The sequence below is a fragment of the Mus caroli genome, unplaced genomic scaffold (genome assembly GCF_978045245.1).
Source record: "Mus caroli unplaced genomic scaffold, Mus_caroli_1 scaffold_17, whole genome shotgun sequence".
NCBI lineage: Eukaryota > Metazoa > Chordata > Mammalia > Rodentia > Muridae > Mus > Mus caroli.
Window position 1 is genome coordinate 82034231 of NW_028227272.1, and position 27721 is coordinate 82061951.

General features: G+C 42.7%; 1 protein-coding gene across 6 annotated transcripts in view; it reads right to left on the reverse strand.

Moving 5' to 3' along the window:
* App (amyloid beta precursor protein) overlaps positions 1–27721 on the reverse strand; it is a 228973-nt gene that overhangs the window by 172503 nt on the left and 28749 nt on the right. For all 6 annotated transcript variants that reach the window (XM_029470477.2, XM_029470476.2, XM_029470475.2 and 3 more), the window contains exon 2: positions 6232–6399. In XM_029470477.2, coding sequence (XP_029326337.1) covers positions 6232–6399 — 168 coding nt within the window. The remainder of the gene's footprint in view (positions 1–6231; positions 6400–27721) is intronic.

Here is a 27721-nt window from a genome sequence, read left to right on the forward strand (position 1 = left end):
GCAGAATTGTTTAGTTGGTTAACAGCACTCAATATGTATTTGATAAGGAGCTGAAGAAAAACTGTACATGGAGCTAATAAAAAGCACAGAAACAAAAAAGAGAGACATGTACTTCAACAATGACTGGGTAGAAGAAAAACTACTATGACTGGGAACAGAAGGAAATATATAGACATCAAACATTTGGAAGACCTGGTAAACATGTGGCTAAAACAAACATACACATTAGGTCATACAATCCAAACTATTTTCTCAATCAAACTTCATAAGGCCTTATGTGTACCTAGGAGTAGAGGTAAAATATTCAACCATTACTGTTTCTCCTCAGTCTTTCCCTTGACCAAGGATAGCTCCAAAGGAACCAAAGGGACATAAATGCCACTCTTATAGACTTCCAAATCAAGTCAATAGGAGGGAAGATAAGCCAAGAAGAGTGAGAGAGATCAGAGGACATAAACTAGTTAATAGCTAATTCCCCACCATAGAATCAATATTAAGATACCACCCTGGGCTAAGCACCAGCAAACAGTTAAAGGCATCTATTACAGATATATTTAGCAGGAAAATTCAATTGGTTAGCAAAAGGTCAAAATGAGGTTATAGTCATGAGTTCAGCTCCTCCTGTCTGCCCTAGGCTCAGACTGCTAACAGCTGCCTCTCTGACTCAGCAGATTGCTTCTAAAACATCTGTGTCTTAGTCTTGGGAGGTTAGAGTTCATGCATAAAATAAAGTCACCATTATAGGGAGACAAAAAAACCATTAACTGTTTAGTCCTGTTACTGGTAATGAGTAGAGATCATTTCTATGTATTTGTGTGTGTGTGTGTGTGTGTGTGTGTGTGTGTGCTCATGTGTGTGGTAGCCAAAGGACAACTTTGGGTGTCATTCATCACATGCCATTCATCTTTTGATCTTTTTCCCCCCTGAAAAGGATTTCTCATTCTCCTAGAATGTGTCAAGTAAGATAGGTTGACCAGTTGTCTGTCTCTGGCTTCCCAACACTAGGGTTATAATTGTACTCCACATGTAGCTTTTTCTACAATGAGTTCTGGGGGTAGAACTCTGGTCTCAGGGTTGCAAAGAATTCTTCAAAGGAATCTGTGCAATGAGAGATGGCAAAAAAGAAGACCACCTTTATGGTACTAAGCAAAATTATTGCAAATGACTAATTAAGGCAAAAGTCATCAAAATAATAATAACAGTATAACAGCCTAATAAGTAATACAGAAATTAGAACATGGCTGGAAGCATTGGCTCTAAACAAGGCCTGTTGAAAAGAAATCTCTGACATGGGAATTCCTGCAACAGAACAGACCTTAATATTCAACCTTAAAAATATAAAAATATTATAGTTTAGCAAAAATTGTTGAGTATTATTTTCCTTTTCATTCCATGCAATGAGTCAATCAATGTCACTTAATATATAAACATAGTTAAAGAAGGAATAAAAGCAAAGAAATGAATTCTAGCAAAACACAAAAAATTCAGATCTATAAATCAGAGCTATTTATTAAAAATACCAGGAGTAGCTACAATGTGGCAAGTAGCAGGGAGACCCTAAAACACTAATGAAATATCTTGTAGGCAATGTCGAACTACATTTAAAGGCCCCAAATGGTCATCTTCACTCACTCTGCCATTTTCTCTATGCCAGTTAAAGTCAAGACCCAATGTGAATCCCAGCCAGCACTTTCAGCCAAAACAACTACCCAGCTCTGTCGCCACTGTACACAGGGCCACAGTCATTCCATTTTGTCCTTGTGCATTTCTCTCCCTCTTCTGTGAGCAGCCATTCTTCCATGCCTTGTGGGTTGCCAGACCACACAGCCACATGGGTAAGTACCCTGGTGCAGGCGCCAAATCTTTGTGTGGTCAACACGAAGCCACTCAGAATCCCTTCTCCCTGGAATTACAATACACAATGGCAAACAAAGTTGGGATGCCACTCCCAGAAGCACTGGCTGCCAGCTTCCGACCTTCCTGAGCCCCAAGGGGCACCCATCTTAGCACCAGAAGAGGAGTAAAGGCAGAACAAAGAATGGCATTAACAGGAGAACTAGGACTTGGGAATAGTTCTCTGGTCCAACACTCAGGGACCTAGTCCTGCTTCCTCCCTTTGAAAGCTGCCTTCAGCACAGGATTTTTCTCTATGTAGGAGAAACCCTTTTCCACACACACAAGCTGTTCCATTGGTTTTGTCTCTGGGCAACAGAACCTACCTAGTTAACCGTTTCTTGGAAAAAGATCATTCTTTGCCATTTCCAAAACTCGCCAGATTCAGCGGAGTCTCCTTTCACCTTCAGATCTTTCGGCTCACCCTACTCTCTCTTTGGACACAGAATCTCACAGTGTAGCCAAGGATGGCCTCTGACTTTTAATCCTTTTGCCTTAGCCTCCCAGGTACTGGACAGCATAGCTGTGTCCAACGCAATATCTAGCCTCCTCCTATGCACACACCTGAGTTTTAGGATGGACAAACTATTCTTCCCTTGATTTGGCTTCAGTCTCCTTTGGCTTAAGTTGCCCTCATTAAAAGCCAATCAACCAACCAACCAAACAAACAAACAAACAACCAAACAAAAAATAAATAAATACTAAAGATGGTTTCCTTTGCCTCTGTTCACCTCAAGCTCTTTATCTAGATTTTTTTTTTCTCAAAGTGCTAATTATCCTCACCACTTGGTCATGTCATATTTGTAGCAATTAGACTTGTCTCTATTAAGGGTAATGTCCTTTGTCAAAATTCATTTTCTCAAACAAAAAGGAAGGGAAGGGAAGGGAAGGAAGGAAGGAAGGAAGGAAGGAAGGAAGGAAGGAAGGAAGGAAGGAAGGAAGGAAAGGGAAGGGAAGGGAAGGGAAGGGAAGGAAGGAAGGAAGGAAGGAAGGAAAGAAGAAAAGACAACCATTCTGTCTAATAAAAGGCAGTATCCAGCCAGTAAAAGGCAGATAGATGTGGCTGTCCAGGACCCAAAGCTAGTAGGAGAAAGATGATTTGATTTGAGGGATACTGTTTTAGAGATGAATGGTGATTTTATAGGACTATGGGCACAGACCCTGTGAGCAATGCCAATGCTTCCTAGCCTATGGAAATAATTGCTGGTGATCCCTGTTCACATCCATGCAACTGAAATGTACTAAGAATCTACACCTGTCCAAGTCAACCTGGGCCAGTCTGAAAAGCTGACACTCTTCTCCCCTTAAGAAGGGCACTGAAGACCTGCTTTTGGCATGCGGTCAGTTTTCGTGGAGGCACACGCTGACCTTGTTAAAAATTACACTTCAGTCGCTCTCATTTTTGACCATACTTGTGGTCTCATCATTTTTCTCTGTTTAGCAATTAACTTAGCTTGTCTCCCAGCACATGACACATGCCAGTTCTGGTCCTGTCTCTGGCCACTTCATAGTGTCTCTTTGTTCCCCTTAAATGTTGCATTTCCCCAAGGTCTAGTCCAAGGCTCCTTTCCAGAAGTGTCACTAAGTGGGTAAAAGGAACAGAAGCACTTGGCCCTGAGGCTGAGGCTTTGTTAAGAATAAAAAGGGATTACAAGTGGTGACATCATCACCTCTGCCCTGTCAGTTTACAGCACTAAGACCTTGGGTCTGCAGCTGTGCTCCTCTTAGGTTAATTAGTGGGTCGACATGGAGATCTTAGCATCCAGAGGCAAATGTCTCAAAGAGGAAGTCACTGGCTCTTATATCTTCTCCACACATTGAAATATTCTTGTAAGATGATTTTCTTTCTTTAAAAGATACTAATTTATATTTACTTATTTTTATATCATGTGTGTTTTCCCCACATGTATGCATGTGCATGTATGTGCACCCACATGTGTGCCTGCTGCCCATGCAATCCACAAGAGGGTATGCACACCTCAGGAACTAGAGTTATCTATCTATCCTTGGTTCTGAGTCAGGAACAAGTGCTCTAAGCTGCTTTGCCATCTCTCTGTCTCCCTCTGCCATCTCTCTGTCTCCCTCATTTGTGCTTTTGAGACAACATTTCATTCTATACCTAAGGCTCAGATTTACCAGTGTAAGGATTACAGGAGAGAGCCACCACACCCAGATTGAACAATGTGATTTAAAGGCTTCCAAGAACCTTCTGAGGGGCAATCTGTGGGGACTCCCCAGCTCATTTCTCTCTTATTCTTCAGATGACCGGATAACGAATTGATTACGACCCTGTCACAGCGACACTGGACAAGCCGAGAGCACTGCTGAGTGGAAATACAAACAAGTGGCCAGTGGACATTCAAGTTTTTTTTCCAGCTTCATGAAAAAAAAACCACACAAAGAGGTGAAATCAACTTTAATCCCATATAGTTTGACTGTAACATCCTTATGACACACAATATAGTCATTTCAAAACGAAATCTATGTTGTATGCCTTTATTGGTATTACATTTCTGAAACATGGCATCTATCTCAACAGTACAGATCTAACTGGCCACATTTCAAGTGCTCAAGCTGTACAAAAAGCATAGGGACTGGAAACTCCGTCACATGGGCTTGGGACCAGGTGTCTGGAATGTTCTACAGTGATACACTGGATAGGGTTGACTCTGAAATTCCAACTTAGTCTCTCCTCTTCTTCAAAAATTAAACCAACGAATGGCTTCAGTGACTTTTCATTGTTATAGAATGCAGACCAAATTCATGAAAATGGCTCACAAACCCTTGATGTGTTAGCCCTTTCTTGTCCAATGGACTGCAGGTGATGAGCAAGGAGAGATGAATGCTACATTAGCTGCAGAAAGAAGAAATCTGCCAAAAGGCTTTCCCCTGCTCCTCCCCCATGGCTATCCGCAAGCAGGCAGCTTGGAGTGGAAAGATCCACTCTGTGGCTCATGCCTGCACAAACCACAAACTAAAACAGAAAATGAAGTTCCCCAGGCATGACTAGGCTCAGGGCAGCAGGAAGTGAGGGCTGTTCCCAGAGTCAAGGAAAATAATCTTTGTAGGATCAATATTCATAGGCTTAAAAACATGTGGTTATTTGTGGAAAACATGGGCTTACGTGATGATCCACAGGCACTAGCAACCATTCACATAGAAATTCAGAAGTCAACATCACGGACAAAGCGTGTGTCCAGCCTTCCTACTGGCCTCTGCTGAAGTCTACTGGAATAGTCGGTCACTGTTACCACTTTGGAATCATGGGAAACTTAGGGTAAAGACAGGTAGCTACCTGAAGAGACAGCCTCCTTCCAATGTCATATAGCGATAAGGACAAGTCCTTGACAACTGTGGATTACTTTCAAAAAAGGCTAGTGAGAAAGGCAAAGAAGACGGAAACTGAGCATCTCTGGTCCAAACATAGGCAATCAGAAATGTTCCAAAACCAGGCACTTTTTGAAAGCTGCTCTGAATCTATATATGGGACATTCCTACCTGATCTCATGGGACAGGCTGCAGTCCAAAAGGAGCTCAAACTAAAAGCACCACATAAAATGACCTTACGGTTGTGAGTGTGAGGGATACAGGAAATAGATAAGAATTTCATGTTCACTTGGGTCCCATCCACAAAGCAGTTCAACATGACCCTTCGAAGACTTCAAATTCTATAAAATCCAAAATACTCTGAACGCAAGCATTTCAGAAAAGGAAACTTCAATCTTCCCTCCAAGCCCCCATATGAACACTCACAACTGTACTTTGGTAATTCCAGTCCCAAGAGATGTGACAACCTCTTCTGGAGCCTCTTTAGGCATCAGCCTCACTCGTGACGACATGTACACAGGCAAAACATCCATATACAAGAAATAAAAATGTATGTTTTAAAGGATAAAAATATGCATCAACAAGGGATGAAGTGGAAGTGACCTTCTGTATCCTTTTCTAGAGTTATCAGCATGAATGTTTACTTCAAAGAGACAATATTACAGGAGAGAAAAGCTAGAAAAATATCAAGTTGTAATTGTACTAAAATATATCAAAGAGGTTGAACAAAAATAAATAATTACATCTAGCACTTTTAATTCCTTTATCCCTTTATTACACAGGCACAGTAGAACATATTAAGCTGTGAAAACTTAAATTTTACCCAGTTTATTGATGGTCATAACACATCGCAATATGTAACTGTGTGAACTGCAGAGTAAAGAAAAACTGTATGAAGGGTATAGTGGATCATTAGGAACCAGGATTTTTTTATGAAAGAAAATATAAATATAAGATGTAAGAAAGTGAATACTTTTAGTGAATGCCGGTGATGCACCACTAGGGACTTACCTCTTGGCAGTACTGCAAGATGCCCTCCTTGGTGCCAATGCAGGTTTTGGTCCCTGACGGGTCTGACTCCCACTTTCCATTCTGCACATTCATGTGCATGTTGAGTTTACCACAGAACATGGCGATCTGGGGTTCTGCCAGCAGCCCGGCGTTGCCATCAGTGGGCACCTAAGAGAATAAGTCCTAGTTAGTAACAGAATTCATAGCTCCACGAAGAACAGAACATATGATGGTGATGCCTAGTGCTCTTCAGTCACACAGCATCCCGGCATCAGCATTGTTGGACTGACTAATATACATGCTACAGACTCGGAAAATGACCTACGGAAGACAGCGTGTTCTTTTTTTTTTTTGGTTTTTCGAGACAGGGTTTCTCTGTATAGCCCTGGCTGTCCTGGAGCTCACTTTGTAGACCAGGCTGGCCTCGAACTCAGAAATCCGCCTGCCTCTGCCTCCCGAGTGCTGGGTTTAAAGGCGTGCGCCACCACGCCCGGCGACAGAGTGTTCTTTAACAGAGTATTTAAAGGAAGGCATTAAGAATATTGAAGGACGTTTGTTCATTCAAAAATTCTTTAGTTTTCCCATAGAAGATTTTGCAGTATCTGTTGGAAGGTTCTAACAATAAAGAGGGATTTCTAACATAAATATAAGCCCCATGGAAGAACCCATATTCTCATATCCCGCAGCTGCTCATACACAGCACAATGCCAGTCCCTGCTTGATGACAAGGCCTAGACTAGAGGTGACAGCAGGATGTCATCAGAGTGCCTCAATGCTGAGCCACTGGCTGCATTGAGTTTTTGTTAGTTTTTATGTTTTGTTTTATTTCAAAACAGGATCTCTCTATGTAGCCTTAAGCTGTCCTAGAATCCACTGTGTAGCCCTGGCTGGCCTGGAATTCACTGTATAGACCAGCGTGACTTCAAATTCAGAGATCACTTGCCTGTGCCTCCTGAGTGCTGGGATTACAGGCGTGTGTCGCTAGGCCAGCTTGTATCTGAGTTTTCGTTAGAAAATTCCACTGGAGAATTAACCATTTTGAAATAAAACAAAACATACAAACAAACAAGGACTCCCTTCGATGCTGTGGCCGCTCAGCTCTTCCACAGGAGGACCCTGCCATCTCCCACCAATCCAGGAAACTGGAAGTCTCATTCTCCACCAGAGGCAAAGTTGTGTCCCAAACAGAATGTTCTGTGAATTTGACCTTAGCCACTCACCCGAGAGTTTGAAGGAAATTCAAAGCCTGGATCTTAGAGACCAAAATATACATCTTGCCAATTTTACTGAAATAAGCAGGTGGGTAACAGGGCAGGGAAGTTAAAGAAAAGTCAAATCATAATCAGCAACCTGTGGGAAAATCCCTGGCGTGGAGGCTAAGGGGAGGCTTGTTTGTGGTCACTGCAAACCTTATTGTGAGCCCTCTTCTGTCCCAAAGATTTCCACAGTTAGCACACCTTGCCATCTTATCCCTAACCAAAGAGAAGTTACAGAACTTTCATTGGAAGTTGGTGAATATGTCATCAAAAGAATCTCATCCTCAACTTGAGGACCATTTCGCCTCAGTAAGAGCCTCACAGCCTCTTCACTCCCACAGGTCAGGTGAGCTCACCACCTCTCACTGAAGGCAAATGCAGAATGCAAAGAGAATTTAAGTAACAAGTTCTCTCCTGGGATAGTCAAGGCCCAAGAAAGACCCCACGATCCTGCCTGCTTCCTGGAAATCATGACCTTGGGCAGTCCCTTCCCATAATGCATTAGTCTGTCTATGCAGCAGACAGACTTGTCAGAAATGGGGATGTGCAAGTTCAAAAGTAAGGTCATGCATTGTGGCTCACTCAGTGTTGGGCAATCGTAAGTGATAGGTTATCTCCGCTGACAAAAAGAGCCAGTTCAAGCCAAATTAAAGTATAAAAACGGGTATTAGCAGGGCAGCTCTTGGGTGAGTTCACTGGCCCCAAGGAATGAAGCCAAGGACGTCACCATTTAGAGGGAGATAGAGGAGGGGGAGAGAAAGAATCTGTGCATGCAGAGAGGGAGGGAGAGAGGGAGAGGGGAGTGGGGAGGGGAAAAGGGAGGAAGGGATGGAGGGAGGGTGAGAGGGAGGGGGAAAGAGACTGACCAAAATATCTGGATTGTGTAGGGAAGACCTCCTTCTGGGGGGAGAGCAAGCCCCTCCCTTGGGCTGGAAAGTTCAGCACAGAGGCAGGGTATGCCAGCCATGCCCTGTAATAAATAGGGACTGAGGGATGCTGGGAGAATCTGGAGGTCAGGCCCACTTGGTTAAATATGCACCTCATCTGTTTGCCCCAGGTCTGAATCCCAAGAATAAGAAGGTCTGACCTCCTTCAGAGCTACACCAGCAAGTTTAGACATAAGCCACACCTCAGTGACACCAATGACATCTGGCTACAGCCATGGGTGACCATAAGAATGTGGCTTTGAGAGCGATCCAGAGGCAGAGCACCTAGAAGGACTCCTAAGTTCCTCACTCACAGAAGCTGAAATGGAACCGCTTGTCGTTTTAAGCTAGTAAGTTTGAGGCAACCTGTCCCACAGCAAGAAACACTAACAGCTCTTGCTCTGCTCTTCAACAGCCTCTGAGCTCTTCTGCTGAACACACCAAATGAGGAACAAACACTTCCTCACTTTTGCCCATGCTTCTACAGTCAGGGGTCAGAGAACTTCCTGAAAGGACCGGCTAGTACGTATTTAAGGCTCGTGCTATATAGGAGAAAGGGCCTTTAACAACATGCGAAGGAATGAAGGCTTTTCCCCATCCAGACCTGTATGTACAAAGCAGGCAGTAAATCCAACATAGCCAACTCCACCCTGTCCGTCCGCATATTTTTTTCCACTGGTCACAAACTTTAAATCGTCTTGTGATTTTAAACACTGGCTGCTAACATTTTCCACTTGCTCTTTTAAATTTTTATTTGTCTTGTGTATGTTGTGAGGATAAGAGGTGTGTGGGGCGGGGATGGTGGACAACTAACTGGCCTAGCAAATATGTTGAAGTTAAAGAACAACTTGTAGGCGAAAACAATTTCTCCCATCATGGAGGTCCCAGGGAATCAAACTCAGGCTGTCAGGCTTGCTGGAGCCTTTATCTGCTGAGCCATCTTGCTGGTCCATTCACTTGTTCCTTAAGGGCCCTGTAACCTGGTTTACTCATCTCACCCTGACCCATCTGCCTCTCAAAGGTTCCATATGACTGCAATGTGAGAAACCAAAGAGGATGTCCTTAGTACCTGTGTCCCCACTGGGCTGATTTGCAACATGTGAATCCTTCTTCCTTAGAAGTCTCTGCCTTTTGGCTTCTGTCACCATGAAATGTCACAGTTGTTCCCTAATCACCCCCTTTCTGAGTCTTATCCTCCAATTCCACCCACAGCTGAGGACATCCTAATGACGGAGCTGTTGTTCCCTTCTGCCTAAAGAGACCTTCCCTTTTCTGCAGATACACAATTACATCAGAACAACACTAGCTGGTGGTGTACCTCGGGGATCAAAGAATTCAACCGAACCATCAGAAGAGTAATTTGAGGTTTTTGTTCCTTGGATTTGTTTTTTAATGGACTAAATTTGTTCTGACACATTCACACGAGTATGGAGTGTCTTCTGCTTACTTTCATCTCCTGTGGCAGTTTGAATAAGAATGGCCCCCATAGGCGCATACACTTGAATGCTTGGTCACCAGGAGTGGCTTTACTAGAAGATGTGGCCTTGTTGGAGGCAGTGTGTCACTGGGAGTAGGTTTTGAGGTTTCAGATACTCAAGCCAGGCCCAGTGACACACTCTCTCTTCCTGCTGTCAGATGAACCAGATGTAGAGCTCTTGCGTCCTTTACCAGCACCGGGTCTGCCTGTGTACCACCATACTTCGGACCAGGATGACAGTGGACTAAACCTCTGAACCTGGAAGCCAGCTCCCGTTAAATGTCTTCCTTTCTAAGAGTTGCTATGGTGATAGTGTCTTTTCACAGCAATAGAGACCCTAAGTAAACCACGCCCACCCTCTAAACCACGCCCACCCTCTGTAACGCTCCTCCCACTCCTGTCCTTTCCTCTCCTCTCTACAAGCCCCTTCCCCGCATTCATGACATTTTGCTTTACTTTATTGCTTTATTCTTCATTGATTTTAAGCTAGCCCGGGCCATCTGCATAGCTACACGCTTGGAACTAGCTGTAGAAGCCCATTGGTCCCATAGTCTGACGCACAACCGATGACAATAAATGATCTTCTCTTTCGCACCTCATGCAATCCAATGGTTAACAATAGCTCAGCACAGGAGGCCCCCCACATCCATGACACTGGCGACAGGCCTAGTATTGTACAGATGGAGCAGCTAAAACCAGTCAAGTCCTTTCCACAACTGTCATCATACTACCTGGCCTTTTTTTTTTTAAATTAAACCTATCAAATAAATTATGCTTTATTTTCCTAAGTGTGATTGCTGAACTTCCTTTCTCTGTCTTTCATACTTCTCTATGCCACCCTCCCTCTTACCTTTAAAATTATTTTAATGCCATCTGTTTGTAGAATACATGTGCTGACAAAAGGTGGTGATCTTTTCCAGATCTCTTCAAAGAAACTGACTACGGCCCTGTAGTCTCCTGATGATGTCATGAGCTCAGCAAAGTGAGTTTAAACTAGAAAATATATGCCTGTGTTCTCTTCGAGTCTTCTGTGCAAGGGGAGTTAATGTTGTAGTGGTTATCGTCACCATCAACTTGGCTGCATTTAGAATCTCCGTGGAAACGAACCTGGGGTGTGTCTGTGGTGAACTTGTGAACAATCTGTGTGGGTTGTTCCACCCAGGTTTAACTGACAAGTAAAGACCCTCCCTGAATACCAACAGGTTCATCCTATGGGCTGGGACCACAGGCATAGTAAAAAAAAAGGAGAGAACAAATTGGTCGCTAGAATTCATCTCTCTCCTCTTCCTGGCTATGTATCTGACACAACCAGCTCTTGATCCTTCTGCTTCCATGACATCCCCACCATGATGGATGCTACCCTCAGAGAGAGAGCCAGCTTGCCTTACTTAAGTTGCTTTTGCCAGATGTTCTGTCTCAGCAACAAGAGAAGCAGCTGATACAAATATTAAGTGTGAAAGCCAATACATAGATAGAAAAGGTTTTAAACAACATATTATATTTCCATAAAGTAGAGCCAGTTTGGGAACTTCAGCTCTAGTCCCTCCAAAATTATAATAGATTACTGAACTAGGAACAGCAGAATTGGTTTTATGTAACATTTTGCTACTTTTTACAAATGTGTACTTAAAAGGAAAAACAAACAAAAACAAACAAAACAAACAAACAAAAACAAACAAACAAACAAACAAAAAAACATGTCTCTAATGGAAAATTCTTTTCCAAATCAGCTGCAGCTGGATATTGAAGAATCAATTAGATCAAACACACAAAGTGAACCAGAAGCCTTTCAGTTCTTCCTGTAGCCCACCTAAGTTAACCCGCACAAGACAACCCTCAGCATCCTCATCTACATCTGTCAACAGGCTGGTTGCTATAAGCAACCCAGCCTCAGAATCCAGCCAAGAAGAGAGCAGCAGCATCAGATATTGGGGCCACACAGAACGTAAGATCTTCCTGCCTCACGCCAGTCCGAACGGGTTTACTCAAACTTCTTTTCCTGAACAAAGTCTCTAAGAAAAAGCTTAATAAATCCCATGTAATGTCCTACTCAAAGCCTGAGAATCTGAACGTTCATAATGTTGAAGTCTTTCGATCCTAGAATGTATTTGCTCTCAGATTCCTCTTCTCCTCTCAAAGTCAACTGGAAGATCTACTCCTCACTTCTAAAAAATATCTCCCTACGTAGAAAAGCAGCAGATGCAGCTTAGTAAGTGGAGAATATGATCAGTGGAATAACCACTTCACTGAACCGTCTCGAGAGCCAAAGTTATGTTCTAATTACTGTGCCTAAGAGATCCATTAAACAACAATGCCTCTAACCTGTAAGTCCCTTGCCCAAGGACAGATCCTTTCTGAGAGGCTGGAAGCTGCTCCCCTGAACAAGTTTGCTTGACTTAACTGCACTAGGTGCATGCAGACAGGAATTATCTCAGGATGTAGTACCTTTGGCCCAGAGTGGATGGGTGTAGGTAGGAGGTACCCAAGCAGGAAGTACGTCTAGATCTACACTTGCTCTGGATGGACCTGATGGGAAACATGGTGGCCTGTTGGGGTTGCCTTTTTAAACCTCTGCAGAAGGTTACTCTTTACTGTTTCCTGGGACCCCAGGAATGGACCCGGCCAGAGTTCATCATCCTGACCAGTATTTAATTAAAAGTTTGCTTCAAATTTGGATCAAAAAATTCTTTCAGTGGTCTTATTCTCAACCAGTGGGATTAGCACCACCAGGTTATTTTTTTTTTTTTTCAGAAATGTAAGTCAACAGTGCGGGCTAGAACCGATACTGTACACAGGTGGCTCTGCGTGGTTCGTGTGGTTTTGTGGAGGCTGCATATGAAAATAACCAGTATGGATTGCTGCCGCCATCCTGAAACTGGAGATATTTTTCCCATGGGAAAACAGTGTTCGGTGCCAACAAACAAAACAGCCAGCTGAAACAGTAGGTGTTCAGCCATGGCTTCAAAAGCAAAGAGGCTACTTAAAAAAACGCTGAGCTACAGGCACGGAAATATTACTCTTAAAAACACGGCTAAACTTTTTGGAAACAAACCTTTGCTATCTTGAGCCACAACACAGAGAGCAAAGAAATGCCATGGACTCTCCTCATGGTACTGTAGCTAGATGTTGGCCTTAAATCAGCACAGCTAAAATAAAGGTAAACATATGGACTTGACTTGGACCCATGTGCAGAGGGTGAATGTGGAAACCTACACCTCCAACCACTACCATTTACAATGAAGTGAAGAGGCAGTGTCTGGAACAAGCTCTCTTTCTGCCTTTCAAACAGGGCGCTCCTTCTCTCCAGGAACTTTCTCTCCTTTTCATTATCAAGATCAAAATTCCTTATAGAACGAGTTTGGCAGCATTCTTCACCCCAGTCCAAGCTAAGAGGGGCTTGAACAAGGAGCTCTCTGTTTTCCTGGCTAAAAAGTCCAGCTTGGCAAGACGGGGCATGGATCCATCGCTTGGCCCCATCAGTGGATTTATGTCGTTTTAAGGTTTCTGGCTAATGAAGACCATCTGGTTTCTACATCCAAGCAGGCTTCTCACTGGCCTGAATAATTCTCTCTCCTATGGTGCAGTATTTGGTATTTTTTTCTTCTTTGGGTGGGATTCTTGTATAAGCTTAAAAAAAAAAAAAGACGGATTCTATTTCTATCCTGTCCTTGGTTTTCCTTGCAGAAATAATACTTGCTTGCTCATAACCTAAGCACAGTTCAATTACATTACACACACACACACACACACTGTACACTCCAAGTTTCTTTTAAATTCAACCCTGAAAGCCTTCTCCCCTTTCAAAGGTCATGAACTGATTTCCATAATGACAATCTAGGAAGTTTGCCTGTGAGCTCCTTTTAAGGATGAATAATCACTATGAGCAAATTTTGCGCTTCCAACCAAAAGACAAGACTCTTCCAGGAAGGGTCCCTCTAACCCATCATCCACAGAGGACATACGCAGAGCATTGTTTCATCAATAACAGGAAACTAGGGTTTAAATTACAATCGCAGAAAGGAAAGAAAGTGCAAAAATCATTTAGGCCAACTTGAAGCAGGACTAGACTAAGATTTCATCCGTGGCTAGCGTGTCAGAGGCAGAGAGAAGTTGGCCACTGTCTGTCAAAGGCAGATGCATATGTGTGTGGGGACAAAGAACAGAATTGCCTACCAAACACGTACAGCTGTTAGAACCCTGCTCCTCAAATTACTCACATGGTGGTCACAGCAAGTCACAGTACCTTTACAGTATAGCCATGTCCAGCCTGAGTTCCAGCCTACAAGGATCTGTCACAAGTGAGTAGAGAAGGGGGGAGGGGCAGGGAAATAACCCCTTTCACAGACTTAATGTAGGTAGTTTTCACACCTGGAAACTTGTCATTCTTTGGAGTCACTTGCTGATGTAGCTTCAAATTACAACTCAGCGCTCTTAGAAGCTTTTCCTGGCTTCTGTGGACGCCATGCTCTGCAAATGTGGGGCCACACAGGTGTTCTCCAGCTGACCCCAAAACTCTGCCCCATATCAAGGCTACTGAAGCATGCTCCCTGCTGATGCCCAGCAGGAAATCAAGAGGTCTATTGAAAGCAGCAGCATTTATCATTCAACACCCACGAGATTAATAACTGCCGCTGAAAGCTTGCATTATAGGAAGGCCTAGCAAAGGCTGGCAGCCTGCTGCTTAACCAACTATAAATGAATTAGAAATTGGAATTTTTTTTAAAAAAAGAAGTATTTGTGAGATAACCCAAGGATTAGGTTCAAAGTTATTTTGCAATCCATCAAATGCCTATTTAGGTCCCCACTACCCTTTTTAAAAAAAAGACTAGAATTTGAACTGCTCGCTGCACAGGAACATTCCTGGAAAGCACCTCTGTACACAGGCTGATAACACTGATAAAAACTTCAGTGACTCCATTCAGTTTGCAACGCTGCTGATTCAACACGACAATTAATTATTATTTTCAGGCTATCTCAAGCCCAGCTAAGGAGCCAAACCTTGCCCATCTTTGTTGACCTAGCAACTGGAGTAACAAATCAAATCTTTTGGAATGTATTAACCTAATAAAAACCTATCCTCCACCTATGGAAAGACTTGGAATGCTATCTATCAGGTTGGACTGGGAGGTTGTAGTTGAGATCCTTCGGCTGGCTGTAACTGCTCTCCTAATGTTTCCACTGGTGTATTTTTTAAATACCTTGGATTTCTAACTCTCTTTGTTCTATACTTTCTAGAGCATTCTTGATGGGCCCTCACTGAGCTGCTTTCCGGATTTGAGTTTGTGGTTGTTGTTTGTTTGTTGTTTGAGATGGCCTCAAGAAGGAGAGATGGTGCAGCACTTAAGAGCACTGACCCCCCTCTAGCAGAGGTCCTGAGTTCAATTCCCAGCAACCACATGGTGGCTCACAGCCATCTGGATATGGGATCTGATGCCCTCTTCTGGTGTGTGTCTGAAGACAGCTACACTGTCTTACTTTATCAAGTCGAATCTACAATGATGCATTCACCTTCAGAGAAACACTACAGTTAGAGAATGTAACGGTCATAGTTTGGGTTTGGAGTGTCCCCTAAATGTCCATGTCAAAGGCTTGGCTGCCAGCCAAGTAGGGAAACCCTTAACAGGTACTAAAAGTCAAGTCATTCACTATGCCTCTGAAAGGGAAAAGAGATACAATAGCAACTAATTAAGACTTCGTTCTACCCCTTTGCATCTGGGTCGCCATGATGTATTGTGTCAACAGGTCTATAGCACCAGATCCAAGACCCAAAATAAACCTTATCCTCCTTTGAAGTTGATTATTAAAGGTAATTTGTCAACACAATTGAAACTCTGGAGGCAAGTCATTTTTTTTAAGGAGACTATAATGAAAATAAGAATAGTTAATATGAAAAAAAACAAACCACTTCAAAAGAGACTGATTGTATAGGACGTATATGAGGTTAGCATTTTCCCCAATGTCAAGCCTTCTAAGATATAACCTATATGAAACCCATCCCTGTTTAAGACACTTGCTGCTGGGGAACCTCAATTTCTGCCGCACCTAGCCTATAAATAGGACTCAAGGGACAGTGATGGAGGCTGAGCTAGGCTTGCTTATAGAGCTAGCTGTGAAATGCTTGTTGGTCTTTTGTCTTCACTGATCTTTGTTTTGCCGAGAGAGGCTGAGAACTTTTGCTGGCATTCCTGTTGGCCTTGGTCCCTCCTGCTGACTCAAGTGGAGGTTGAGGCCTGGCTGTCTCTGATAGGTAGTGCCACCACTGCTGATTCATGCTTGCTATACCGACTTTGCCAAACTGTACTGCTGGTGTATCCGTGAAGTGTTTGTGAGTGAGTCAAGCTGCCCTGTTAACCTGTAAACTGAACTGCTGATTGATAGACAAAACAAAAGGGAGTTGCTCCAAAGAACCATTTCTAAACAGATGTACTTTCCCTGTATCCCTTTCCACTATATCTGGTGGGTAGAGGGCTAAAAGGGAGGTTAAAGCATTTAAGAACCATCATTAAAAGTAAGCCTTGGGGGGGGGGGGAATGAGTGTCACAACTAAAAGTCAAAATATTACCACAGACCTCACTTATAAATAGACTTTTGCTTGAAAATAAGCAACAGTGAAGACTTGTGTTTGGTAAATGTACCTTCAGGTTTGCTTCCCGTCGTCTTTTCTATCAGACCTTGGGCCTCACTATACACAGTAAATACCTTCCCTTAGCAAGTGAAAATCTCAACTACTAGCTGCATTGAATAGCAGCCTTCTAAGCCAGAACTGCCGTAAACGTCCAGTATGTGATGCATGACAGGACTTAGGACCAGCATTGGTGTATGATCCATATGATGCTGGTTCTTACCATAGATCTGGGAATGAAAAACCTAAGTAGAAGCAATCTTCTTCTAAGCATCAGCCCTGAAGCCTATAGGGAGATGCCAATCGACTGCTACCAAGTTCTAGCTCTGACTAATTACACAGTCCTCCTCCGATTCTTTCTCTTTGAGACGTCTGCAAAGACACGATTTAGCCACCTGAGGGTTTTTCAGTTGTATATATTTTATTTTGGCCAATACATACTTACAAGGAAATATTTCGAATGTGGATACAATGTTTTATCAAGTAGACTATATCTCTACTCACACTTTACATAGAGCTATATGAATAGGAAATCCTGTACTAATTGTGGTCAGTTGTGTACAAATTTCATCAGCAAACACGTCACTATGGCCACGGTTCCCAAGGTGAAAGCAATATATGCTCAAATGGGTGTGGCATACCCAGTGAGGGTTCTTACCACACATTATTCTGAGAAACGCATGTACATATTCATGTAAAGATACCAAGAGACCAGTGACCAACTCAGACAGGACTGAAGTGAATCTAGGTCTTCACTTGAGCAACCATCTGTGGCCTTAGGACGTCACCTTTCTCTGTGTACCAGAGTCACAGAGAATGCTTCAGGATGAGAGCGTGAATCACTCTTTTACATGAGCAGAACAAATATTTACATTGTATCCCTTGGTTTAGTTCTATCCAAAGCTTCATAACATTGGCTCATCTGCCGTTCCCCTGCGTTTATACCTCTCATGGTATTGTATTTTTACCACAGGGGCACTGGGTGTAGCAGAAACTGCCTTGTGGGCACAAGAAAGACTCAGAGCGAATACGGAGTCCATGTGAAAATTGGTGGTCACTTAAAAACAGCATTCCTGTCCATTGTTCCAGTCGCTTTCTGTTACCTTATCTCTCTTAGGGTAAGCCAAGATTATTTGTTCTCCAGGGTTGTAAAGAATACTCAAAGGTTTCTGTTTCCAGCTATGTGCTTGATAAGAACAGGGAGACTATCCTTCTCAAATAACTTAGAGTCAGGCACTATCAAAGATGCCTCCCTATTCATGGCCTCCAGCCATACCAAAACCAAAAAACAAAACAAAAAACACTTTTTCAAATTGCCATTCCTTTTGCAACAAAGGCTCTCAGAACCACAATGCTGGAGGGGGGTGGACTATAATTCTGAAAGGGATATAACAACACTCTATTTTGTGTTAGGGGGGCAATTTGAAGTGGAAAGTGATAAGAGCAGTGAAGTCTTTACTGCCAGCTAGCATCCAGCTAAACATTGTAAGTGCAGAGCGAAGGCTTGTGTTTAGTTTGTAAAGTACAAACAAGATAAACGCGACTCCACCTCCTGTGACAACTTCCTTGCTCTCTACAACGTGCCTGCCTCCCTCCCACAATGAATACAAGAGCTAAAGAATGCCCGGCATAAAAAATAAAAACATAAAAATCAAAATGCAAAGAAATTGTCGATATTGACAAATCTGTGCAACGATACAAAATAAACCCCGACTTAGGGATATATAAGATTTTTGCAGTGGGAGCAAGTGGAGAAAAGAAAACACAGAATTCCCTCTTAGGCCATTACCAATTGCAGCTGAACTTGGCCTGACCTCGGGACATTCTAAAGGCAAAGGCTCACAAAGCAAGGGGGATTTCTGAGCCAGGCAGCTCCGTTCACTTCCTGGTGCTCGGATAGCACATTCCTGAGAGGAGTAACATCAGCTTGTCCCACTGGGCTCCAGGATTGCACAAACACAGTGGCCAGCCATACTTCGTGAATGAAGCACCCAATCAGCTACTTTGTTTTGTTTTAGTTCTTGCAGCTGAGATGCCTTCAGCTGCACAAAGGGATTCTCAAGAGATTTCCACTCCTAACCTAACACTTGAAGTGAAAGAAAGGCTAGTGAACTAGTGAATGGAAAATACTTTGAGGATCATACGGGAAACCAACAGCTGACAGATAAGCCAAACTCAAACTCGGTGCTGATGGCTACGGAGTCCTTGCCACTTCCAGCAGACAGGACAGAATTGTCTCGGTCGGTCAGAGGCAAAGTTTCAGGGAAGTTCTGGTTTGGTGACTTAGGGTCATGTAAACATTTCCAAGGAACTAAGCATAGCCACAGAGAAGGACTGTGGGGAGATCCAAACCAGTGGTACAGGCTCAGACAAGGCTCACCTCAGAACAGAAAGCACTGAAAGAATAAAGAAAGGTAGGATGGTGGTGTCTCACTGGACACACCACAGGACGGGGGCACTTGTATGGATTAGGCACAATGATGACTGGAGCAGATAAGAAGCACAGGAGAGTGTGGGAAGGAGTCACGACATCTCAGGATGAGCAGCTAGGCAGCCTTGAGTATATACTAAATGAAGATACATGGAACTACTGCCATAGCCAAAAAACCAGAAGAGAAGGATGCTCGTTGGTGTAAGAGGATGAGCCAGCCCCTTCTCAGCCCCTACAAAAGTGAATTGTATTGCAGGAGAATGCACGTAAGAAAGGAAACTGGCAGACAGGACTGCTCCTAGGTATAGTAGAGGAGAAAGTTCACTGTAAATATGAGGGAGAGCATAGCCAGAGATGGAAACATCTGGGACAGCCCAGAGTAAAGATGAGGCCGGCAGTGTGAGGAGAGCCATAAAGGGAGAGGGAAGATCAAGACAACAAAAGGACAGGAGGTCACAAAAGGACCATTGGATCATACAGAAAAGAGCCAGAAGAGAAGGGTAGCCCAGCCTTTGGGCTGGAGAGTTCAGGGGGAGGGGTATGCCAGCCATTTCCTATGACAGGCGGGGGGGGGGGGGCGGGGGGGGGAAGGAACTCCACTGTCACCATGTACGCCCTGTTCTCCAGGGATGTTCTGACAGATCTATAGAGGTTAAGTCCTGAAATGGAGATGGAGATGTGATATGGGGCTCAAGCTACATCATTCTCTGGAGTATAAGAGGTGATAGGAAGATTTAAGTCCTACTACACAATCTATCCAGAGAGTGTTCACACACATACACACACACACACACAAACCACACTGATACAGATACAGACACTTTTGTTTGAATAAACCAAGCAAAATGCACATAGCTGTGATTTTTAAAATGATGGCACCATGTATTACAATGGCTCCTTCTTTCCTGGGGCTGTTTTCTACATGATTCTATATCATTCTAAATAAGGAAAATGGAGGCAGTAATTAGCAAGAGCATCCTTCTCAGACCCTCAGGAAGATGGGTTTTCAGTTCTCACAAACACTCGGTTTTACACTCACAGTGTAGTTTTCAGTGAAGGCTTACCACTGATTCCACATGTGTAGTTCAACCATGCAGTGGCTCTCCACTGGCTAACTCCCATGGTTCTGAAGTCACTTTGCTTCCAGAATTGTTTCCATGTGCAAACGCAAGGTCATTGGGATAGTCGGTCATCACACTATGGTTGGCCCTGCTTGTACCTACCATGAAGACATCAGGGTTCCCCCACAGGCCACCCTCTCCCAGGAAACCGAAGTACTTGGCTGAAAAATCTCAACAGTGTGTTGGTTGAAATTCTAAGCTAAGCGTTTAAATCTTTAGGAGAAAACTCATTTATTATTTACCTCTGTGTTTCTAAGAGAATACATCAAAATTGGCCTTGAGTCTTAGGTAGAGTGGTAAGGCTCGTGTAAAGCATGCATGAAATAAATCCTGGTCAATTTCCAACAGGAAAACCAAATACCAACATGTACTCAAACAGAGGTTGAGTCCACGAGTCTCTGCTTCTCATACATACCAAAATAATTAATCCAAACGACAAAATGTGACGTTATAACCGTGAATCCTACAATACAATACAAAGGGGGATAAAACATTACAAATATATTAGGATGAAGCCCCACTCTGACTCCAATGATCCAAATTCACAGGTTAAAAAGCAAGGTAATCCCTTCAGTACGTGATCACACGGGATAGGCCATAATTACATTATATACAGTAACGGACACACCCCTTCATTGTGTTCATTCAACTTATAATTTATCAGTCAAGAACAGGTGCAGGTGATCTTAACCACCCTACATAACTGTAGGCGATGGGCTGGTCTCTGCTTCTGAGCACATCCACAGAATCTCATTCTAGTGTCCTTCCTGGTTCCAAGATCAACACAGCCAGCTGGAATCCTCTTTGTCACTAAAGACTTCCAAATAGTCGTCATTGTTTCTTTAAGTGCCTTAGACCAACTCAGAGAAGCTACGTCACTGGAAACTATTTGAATAATGTATTAACTGTTCTGGGATAACAACCATATGTACACATATCATTTGTATCATTTGATTACCTAATGCAAAACCCTTATGAACACTTATGAATTAAAAAATGTTTCCAGAAACTTCCCCGTGTCTTGCATCTTTAGTCAAGTCTAATCCATCACTGCCTATATCTAGAAAATTCAGAGTATTGGTTCAGGGTTGCTCTAGGAACTGGATAACAGAACAAATCACAGAAGAGATTGGTATGTTTGTATCATGAGAAAAGGTCCTATTTAGAATTTAGCATTTATAACTTTGAAGAGAGAGCCTTTTGATTTTCTCTCTCTCTCTCTCTCTCTCTCTCTCTCTCTCCTCCCTTCTTTCTTTCTTTCTTAGAAGAATTATTTATTTATTTTATGTGTATGAGTACACTGTAGCTGTCTTCAGACACACCAGAAGAGGGCATCAGATCCCATTACAGATGGTTGTGAGCCACCATGTGGTTGCTGGGAATTGAACTCAGGACCTCTGGAAGAGCAGTCAGTGCTCTTAACCTCTGAGCCATCTCTCCAGCCCAAGCCTTTTGATTTTCATCCTTAGTTCCTTTCTCTCTGAAATAGTTTTCAATGCCTAACCTTAAATTCCAGTTCAGTAATACACAGGAGATGTATATAGTGAGTGAGCATTTAAAAAAGCTACCCAGATTGACCAAGCTTGCATTCAACAGGAAGAAGAAAAAAAAGAAGTGTATGCAGGCACAAGAAATTTCCTGACCCATCTACAGACAACAGAGCTACTGAATGGACAGCCACTGAAGCCTCCTGAACGCTACCCACACAAAGATGTTTGCTGTGTACTCAGGGAGCCTGAGAGGAGATTTTCTGCTCCACAGAAAATGCTGACTGTATAAGCAGATATGACACACTGCTTTAAGGAATGTCTTATGCCACTTGAAATAGACAATCTTTCCCCATTTATCTGCAAGATGTCTGCCTGCCAAGTTGTCTCTAGGAGACCAACGAGTAAGGACACTGCAGCTCATATGTCGTCACTCCCAGCTACGAAGCGACAAGTGCAGTGTGTGTGGTAGAGCTGACTCACCAAGGCCGTGTGGTATTTTAAACCTTCTCCGAGCCCTTAGAGCCCTTAATTCCCAGTTCAACGGCAAAGTGAGCTCTGGTGGCTAATACGTGGATGATGAACTTCCATTCTTGACAGCTCGTTCGCAGTGGATCACTAATTCTAAATGAGACGAAGGAGCACAGTTCAAACTGTTAAGGCTGTCTTGGTTCATCTAGGTAGCTACAGCAGTCAATTTTTGTCCTAGGTCTGGGCACGGCAGCCACCGGTGTCTGTAGTTTTGAAACTGAGGTAGGAGGGCATGGATTCAAGGCTAACATACCAAGATTCTGAAAATAATAGAATAAAGAAAAATTGTTTCTTATAAAGAACTTCTCATATGGACACATTTTTTGTAGTATAAACTTATTAATACTAAATTACTAGATCTATCATTAGGTGGTTATCTATCAGAACAGCCAAGTGGTATTTGAGAAATTTAAAAGTATGACTATAGACCTTACTTAATTCTTAAATGAATGTTCTCAAAAACTGGTTTATAGAAAATGCCATTTCAAGGAGGGGGGACGCATTCTGTTTACAAACACGGGGAGAAGCTCCTTCATGGTATCTGGAGAGTAGAAGCGTTGGGTCACTTTAACCAAGCTTTCTCAAATGCATTTGGCTAGGAGGTCCATTTACACAGTAGGGGAGAGCTCACCCAGACCCCTCCATTACATGTTCCTTTTATAAAGAGACAAGTTTGAAGAGTTTTAGAAGGTATCTTTTATGTTACACATACATATATCTTGCTTCCATACAGAGCAACAAGTTTTTAAGAAGTCGAAATAATAGCCATCCTTAAAGCAAACATCGGGCTACAGCGTGCTAGGCCGTTTGAAATGGGTGACCAATCATAACTTAACTAGTATTTAAGTAAAGTGAATAAAACCACAAGAATCCTTCCAGGGAACAGGAGTGGTGAGTGCTATTATAAAACTCCTGCAGAGCCACCATGCCAAATGAGGAGAGGAGACAGGAAGTAAACAGGCTGAGAAAAAAAAAATCTGAGGTTGCAAAGGCCTGTGGTATTTCAGAGGTCAATCGCAAGAATTTCGAATGTGTATGTAAATAAAATTCAGGAACTTACAAGGATAAAAAAACCAAAAAAACAAAAGTCCTCGATCTTATAAGGGCCTTATACAGGGTGAAAGTCAAGGTGTTGGGTTTTTTTTTTTTTTTTTTTTTTTTTTGGCTGGGTCTGTTTTGCCTTTTAGACAATACAGGTAAAATGAACAAAGATGGTTTGTTTAAAGTTCCAGCAAGACCGGATGGCACATAGATGTCAGCACTCAGAAGGCTCAGGGTCAGAAAGAACGTTGAATTTGGGGCTGGGTTGGTCTGTATAGAAAGACACTGCCTCCCCTCTCAAAAAAAAAAAAGTTTTCATTTTACAAAATAAACATGAAATGACTGATGATAGATGTATATATTCAAACCCCATCTCTAGGTTCCAAAATGACACTTGCAAAATTTAACAAAATGGCATCAAGTAAAGATGATTAGTGAACGAGAACCAGAAGAGAAAGGGCAGGAGCTCCGGATGCCAGAATCGGCTGAAGTGCACTCCTGCATGTCCTGCATGTTATGCATGTCCTGCAGCAGCTAAGTAAAAAGATGACGTAATGGCCAGAATCTTACTATTTGGTAAATACTGCTATACTTATGGGTACCACATGACATGGTGAATACCATACCAAGGCCAACCGGCTAAACGTCCCTTAGAAGGACAGAGTGAAACGCAGGAAATCTCCACCCCTCGGAGCAGGCAGAGCAGAGCGCCTTCTCTGTCTTGTTTAAAACACAGGATGCACACTGCTGTTTAATGCATGGAAAAGATTGCTGATGGTGGCATCTCATACGGTCACAGAGGATATCGAGCCAAATGTTGTAAAAAGTCATGTGAAAGACAGACACATTATTTGAGGATCACAGAGTTTCTTTCTATTTACCTGGCACTGGCTTGCAAAAGACAAGAAATGACTAATTAAGAGACTCATCCCTAGGGAAGACTCCATCTCACACTCTTAGCATCCCTTAGCTGTCTACAGTTATTTGTCTAAAGATGGGGCCTCTGTGAAATTTCTGCCTTCCACCTTATCATGTCTAGTGGTCGTATCGCTGTTCAGGTGACCATACTGTTGACATTTCCTGGGTGTAGCTTCTCTGTTAGTTCTAGGAGACACAATCTCACCTCACGCTTTTGGTCCTCTGGCTCTTACAGTCTTTCTAGCCACTGTTCCAAGATGTTCCTTGAGTGTTGGGTGCAGGAAATATATTATGTTGTAGATGGGTCCATTAGAGCTGAGCCCTGCATGATCACTTGTTTTCTGCTTTTTAGCCAAGTGTGATTTTCTATAATAGTCTGCAGAGAAAAACTTCTCTGATGAGAAATGAGAGCCACTCTCAATGGTGGTACACTTATGTGTGTGCAATCCTGGGCCATAGCCTTAGAACAACAAAACAAAACAAAACAAAACAAAACAAAACAAAACAAAACAAAACAAAACAGAGAAGGAGGATAGAAGGAACCAGAGAGGTAAAGGACATAATAAGAAAACTTATAGAATCAACTAGCCTAGGTCCATTAGGGCCTACAAAGACTGATCAAACAGAGAGCATGCATTGGACTGACATAGCCCTTCTCCATGTATGTAACAGGTGTACAGCTTGGTCTTCATGTGGGACTCTTAACAGCAGGAACAGGGGCTGTCTCTGACTCTACTGTCTGCTTTCGGATCCCTTTCCCCTAACTGGGCTGCCCTGTCTAACCTCAATAGGAGAAGATCTATCTAGTCTTACTGCAACTTGACATGCCAAGGTGGGTTGATATCCATAGGAGGTCTCCCCTCCTTTGAGGAGAAAGGGAGGACAGGAGAATCGTGGGGATGGGAGGGGAGGTGGAGGGGAGGGGAGGGGAGAGGGAGGGGCTGGGAGGAGAGGAGAGGAGAGGAAGGTAGCCACAATTAGGATGTAAAGCAAATAAATTAATTAATAAAGAAAATACAGAACGGGTGAGATGACAAGGTCAAGGGGATGCTGCTCCTTCCGTTGCTTGGTAACAGAACAGAAGTACAAGGCCCTAGGTTTGATCCCCAGCGGAGTGTGGAGTGAGGTGACTGAAGGGAAAGAAGGAAATGAAGACGAAAATTCGGAAAGGAATTTTTCCTGTAGAAAAAAAAAGCAAGAGGCTGGCACAGTGCTGGGCATGTTCCTGGAATCACAGCACTGTACTATGGAGGTTAAGGAAAGCAGGGGGATGAGGAAAGGGCTAGCATGGGCTACATAGCAAGAGCCTTTGAAAGAAATGAGAGAGGGGAGTGATGGGAATGGAGCTGAGGAGGAGAGAATGGAAGAATGAAAAGGGGGCCAGAGAGGGAGGAGACACAAGGAAGATCAAGGGAGGGGAGAAAAAAGGAGAGGGGGGCACACCCCACTCCTTTAGAAAAGCTTGCCCAACACAAGTGTGTCCTGGAGCTGACTATAGCAACACATGAAAACTAATAACCCTTCTTTCCCTTTAAGCTAGAGGTTCAGTAAATAGCCCAGGCTAGAACCGAACGCCCAATCCTTCTGCCTCAGACTGCTGGCATTACAGACATGACCACTACATCCAGCATAATGTCTTCTTTAACACTTGGAAAGTTCTGAGAATCAAGGTCAAGGTCCTTCCTGAGTTTTATACAACTGGGAACTCTGGAGAATTTCTGTTCTAGGTACTCTGACTTCACTAAAATATTCCAAACCATTAAGATATGTATACAGAAATGACTCAGCTGCTTGGCCAAGACTACGCTGAAGGCTAATTCCTGTCTCCATATTCATTCGAGTCTGGACAGCACAAGTATGTGAACTTAAAACACCAAAAACAGAGACTTCACCTTGATTGAGCAATTCTTATTTTTAGTAGCAGCCCCGCTCCCGTCCTTCCTCACCATCATAGAAAACAACAAATCTGAAGCCTGGGGTGGGAGTAAGGGGGACCCTGCTTAAGCAGTTAAAACCATCCTTTAGATGGGAATTTACTACAAAAAAGAAATTCTGTTTTTCCATTGAGTACACCTATCTTGGGGCAATATAAATTTACGTCATCAATAAAATAGTGAAAGGGTCCATGAAATAGAATACTGCACTATTTACCAATGCCATGGCTTACTAGCAAAAATATAACAGAATTCCAGTTCATGGGGATTCTTATCAACTTCTTTCTTTCTTAAAGACACCAGAGCAGAAAGCAGTGTGTTCAGCAAGGCATTTAAATACGTTGACTCCTTTCTTCTAAGAGAAAATCGACAAACTAGCATTATTAGTTTTGTCTGTACCTAAATCATTATGGAAAAAGAAAGTACCTATTATGGTATGTACAACTTTAAGTATGAAGGGACAATATTTTATACAAGCCAAAAGGAATGATAAACTAGAGAAAAAGCCCTAATCAAAGCAAACCCCTCTGAATCGAAAAGCAATTCAATGGCAATAGACTTAATATTGTCACCAAATTCAAGTCATCTTAAAGATCCAACAGCTCTCCTAAGGGGAGCATAAGCAACATTAACACGATCTATAATTATGACCTTGAGATGAAACGACATCCAGGTCTGGATTATCAAAAATCTGATGTGACGAGCCACTAAATGAAGGATTCCTCTTGCAAGCAGGGACATTTAGAAAGGAATCTCATCAAGATAAGACATTATATCATCATAAAAAAATTATGCTTGACATATGATATTTAAGGAACATCAAAGAAGCCTCCATGTAAAGGGAACAGAGAAGTTATTAGCAATGCCACATGCTCACGTTCTGAATAAAGTTCAGCCTGAAATATATACCTTAGTTAGACATTGCAGCAAATCGTTCATTCATGACAAAAAAAAAAAAAAAAACCAAAACCAAAAACAAACCTACAAATTGAACATTGTATAATGAATTAGATTATCTGGACGCATAAAATATTCTTTTCAAAAGTTAGTATCAGTTCTTCCTTACATTTAAAGACTCGGTCCCCCACTGTTCATTTCCCACAGGCCTGCTATGCAATTGTGCTTTCTGCCTGACTTGTTCAGCATCTCCATATTTACTCATCTCTATAAGTACGGAATCCTCTGGCTTAGTGCTTACCCAAAGAGCACATAAACACTGGGTTGTTCCTATTCTGTTTGAAGGGGAAAAGCAGCACTAAGTTAGGCCACAGCGCAGAGTTCTTTGCATTGAATCTTCAAACCCCTTCTAAGAGTAATAATCTGTGGTGACTCAGAAAAGATCCCTCCCTTTAGTGTCTCTACCTAATTTTAAATATTTGTGCAGTCACCCTAAGGATTGCCTGATGTCAAGAACAGTAAAATAGATAGGTAACTGGTCTTCCTACTTCAATCCAATCTACACTAGAAGTTCACTATATTTCATTGCTGAAACTCAACTCAAGAAAAGGTTGTAACTTACTGGCAGCCTAAAAAAAAAAAAGAGAACCTATTCACACATTCAGTTATTATTACCACTCTAGCTGGGATTTTGATGTCAGCAACTGACGTAATTGTTTGTGTCATGCTAGATCCAAATTGCTTTTCAGTGTGCTAATTGCTTGTTATGTATGATTGGTCAGGGGACGTATCAGTAGACTCATCTAATCAGTAACAGATTAGAGACTCCATCTTGTTACACATATTTTG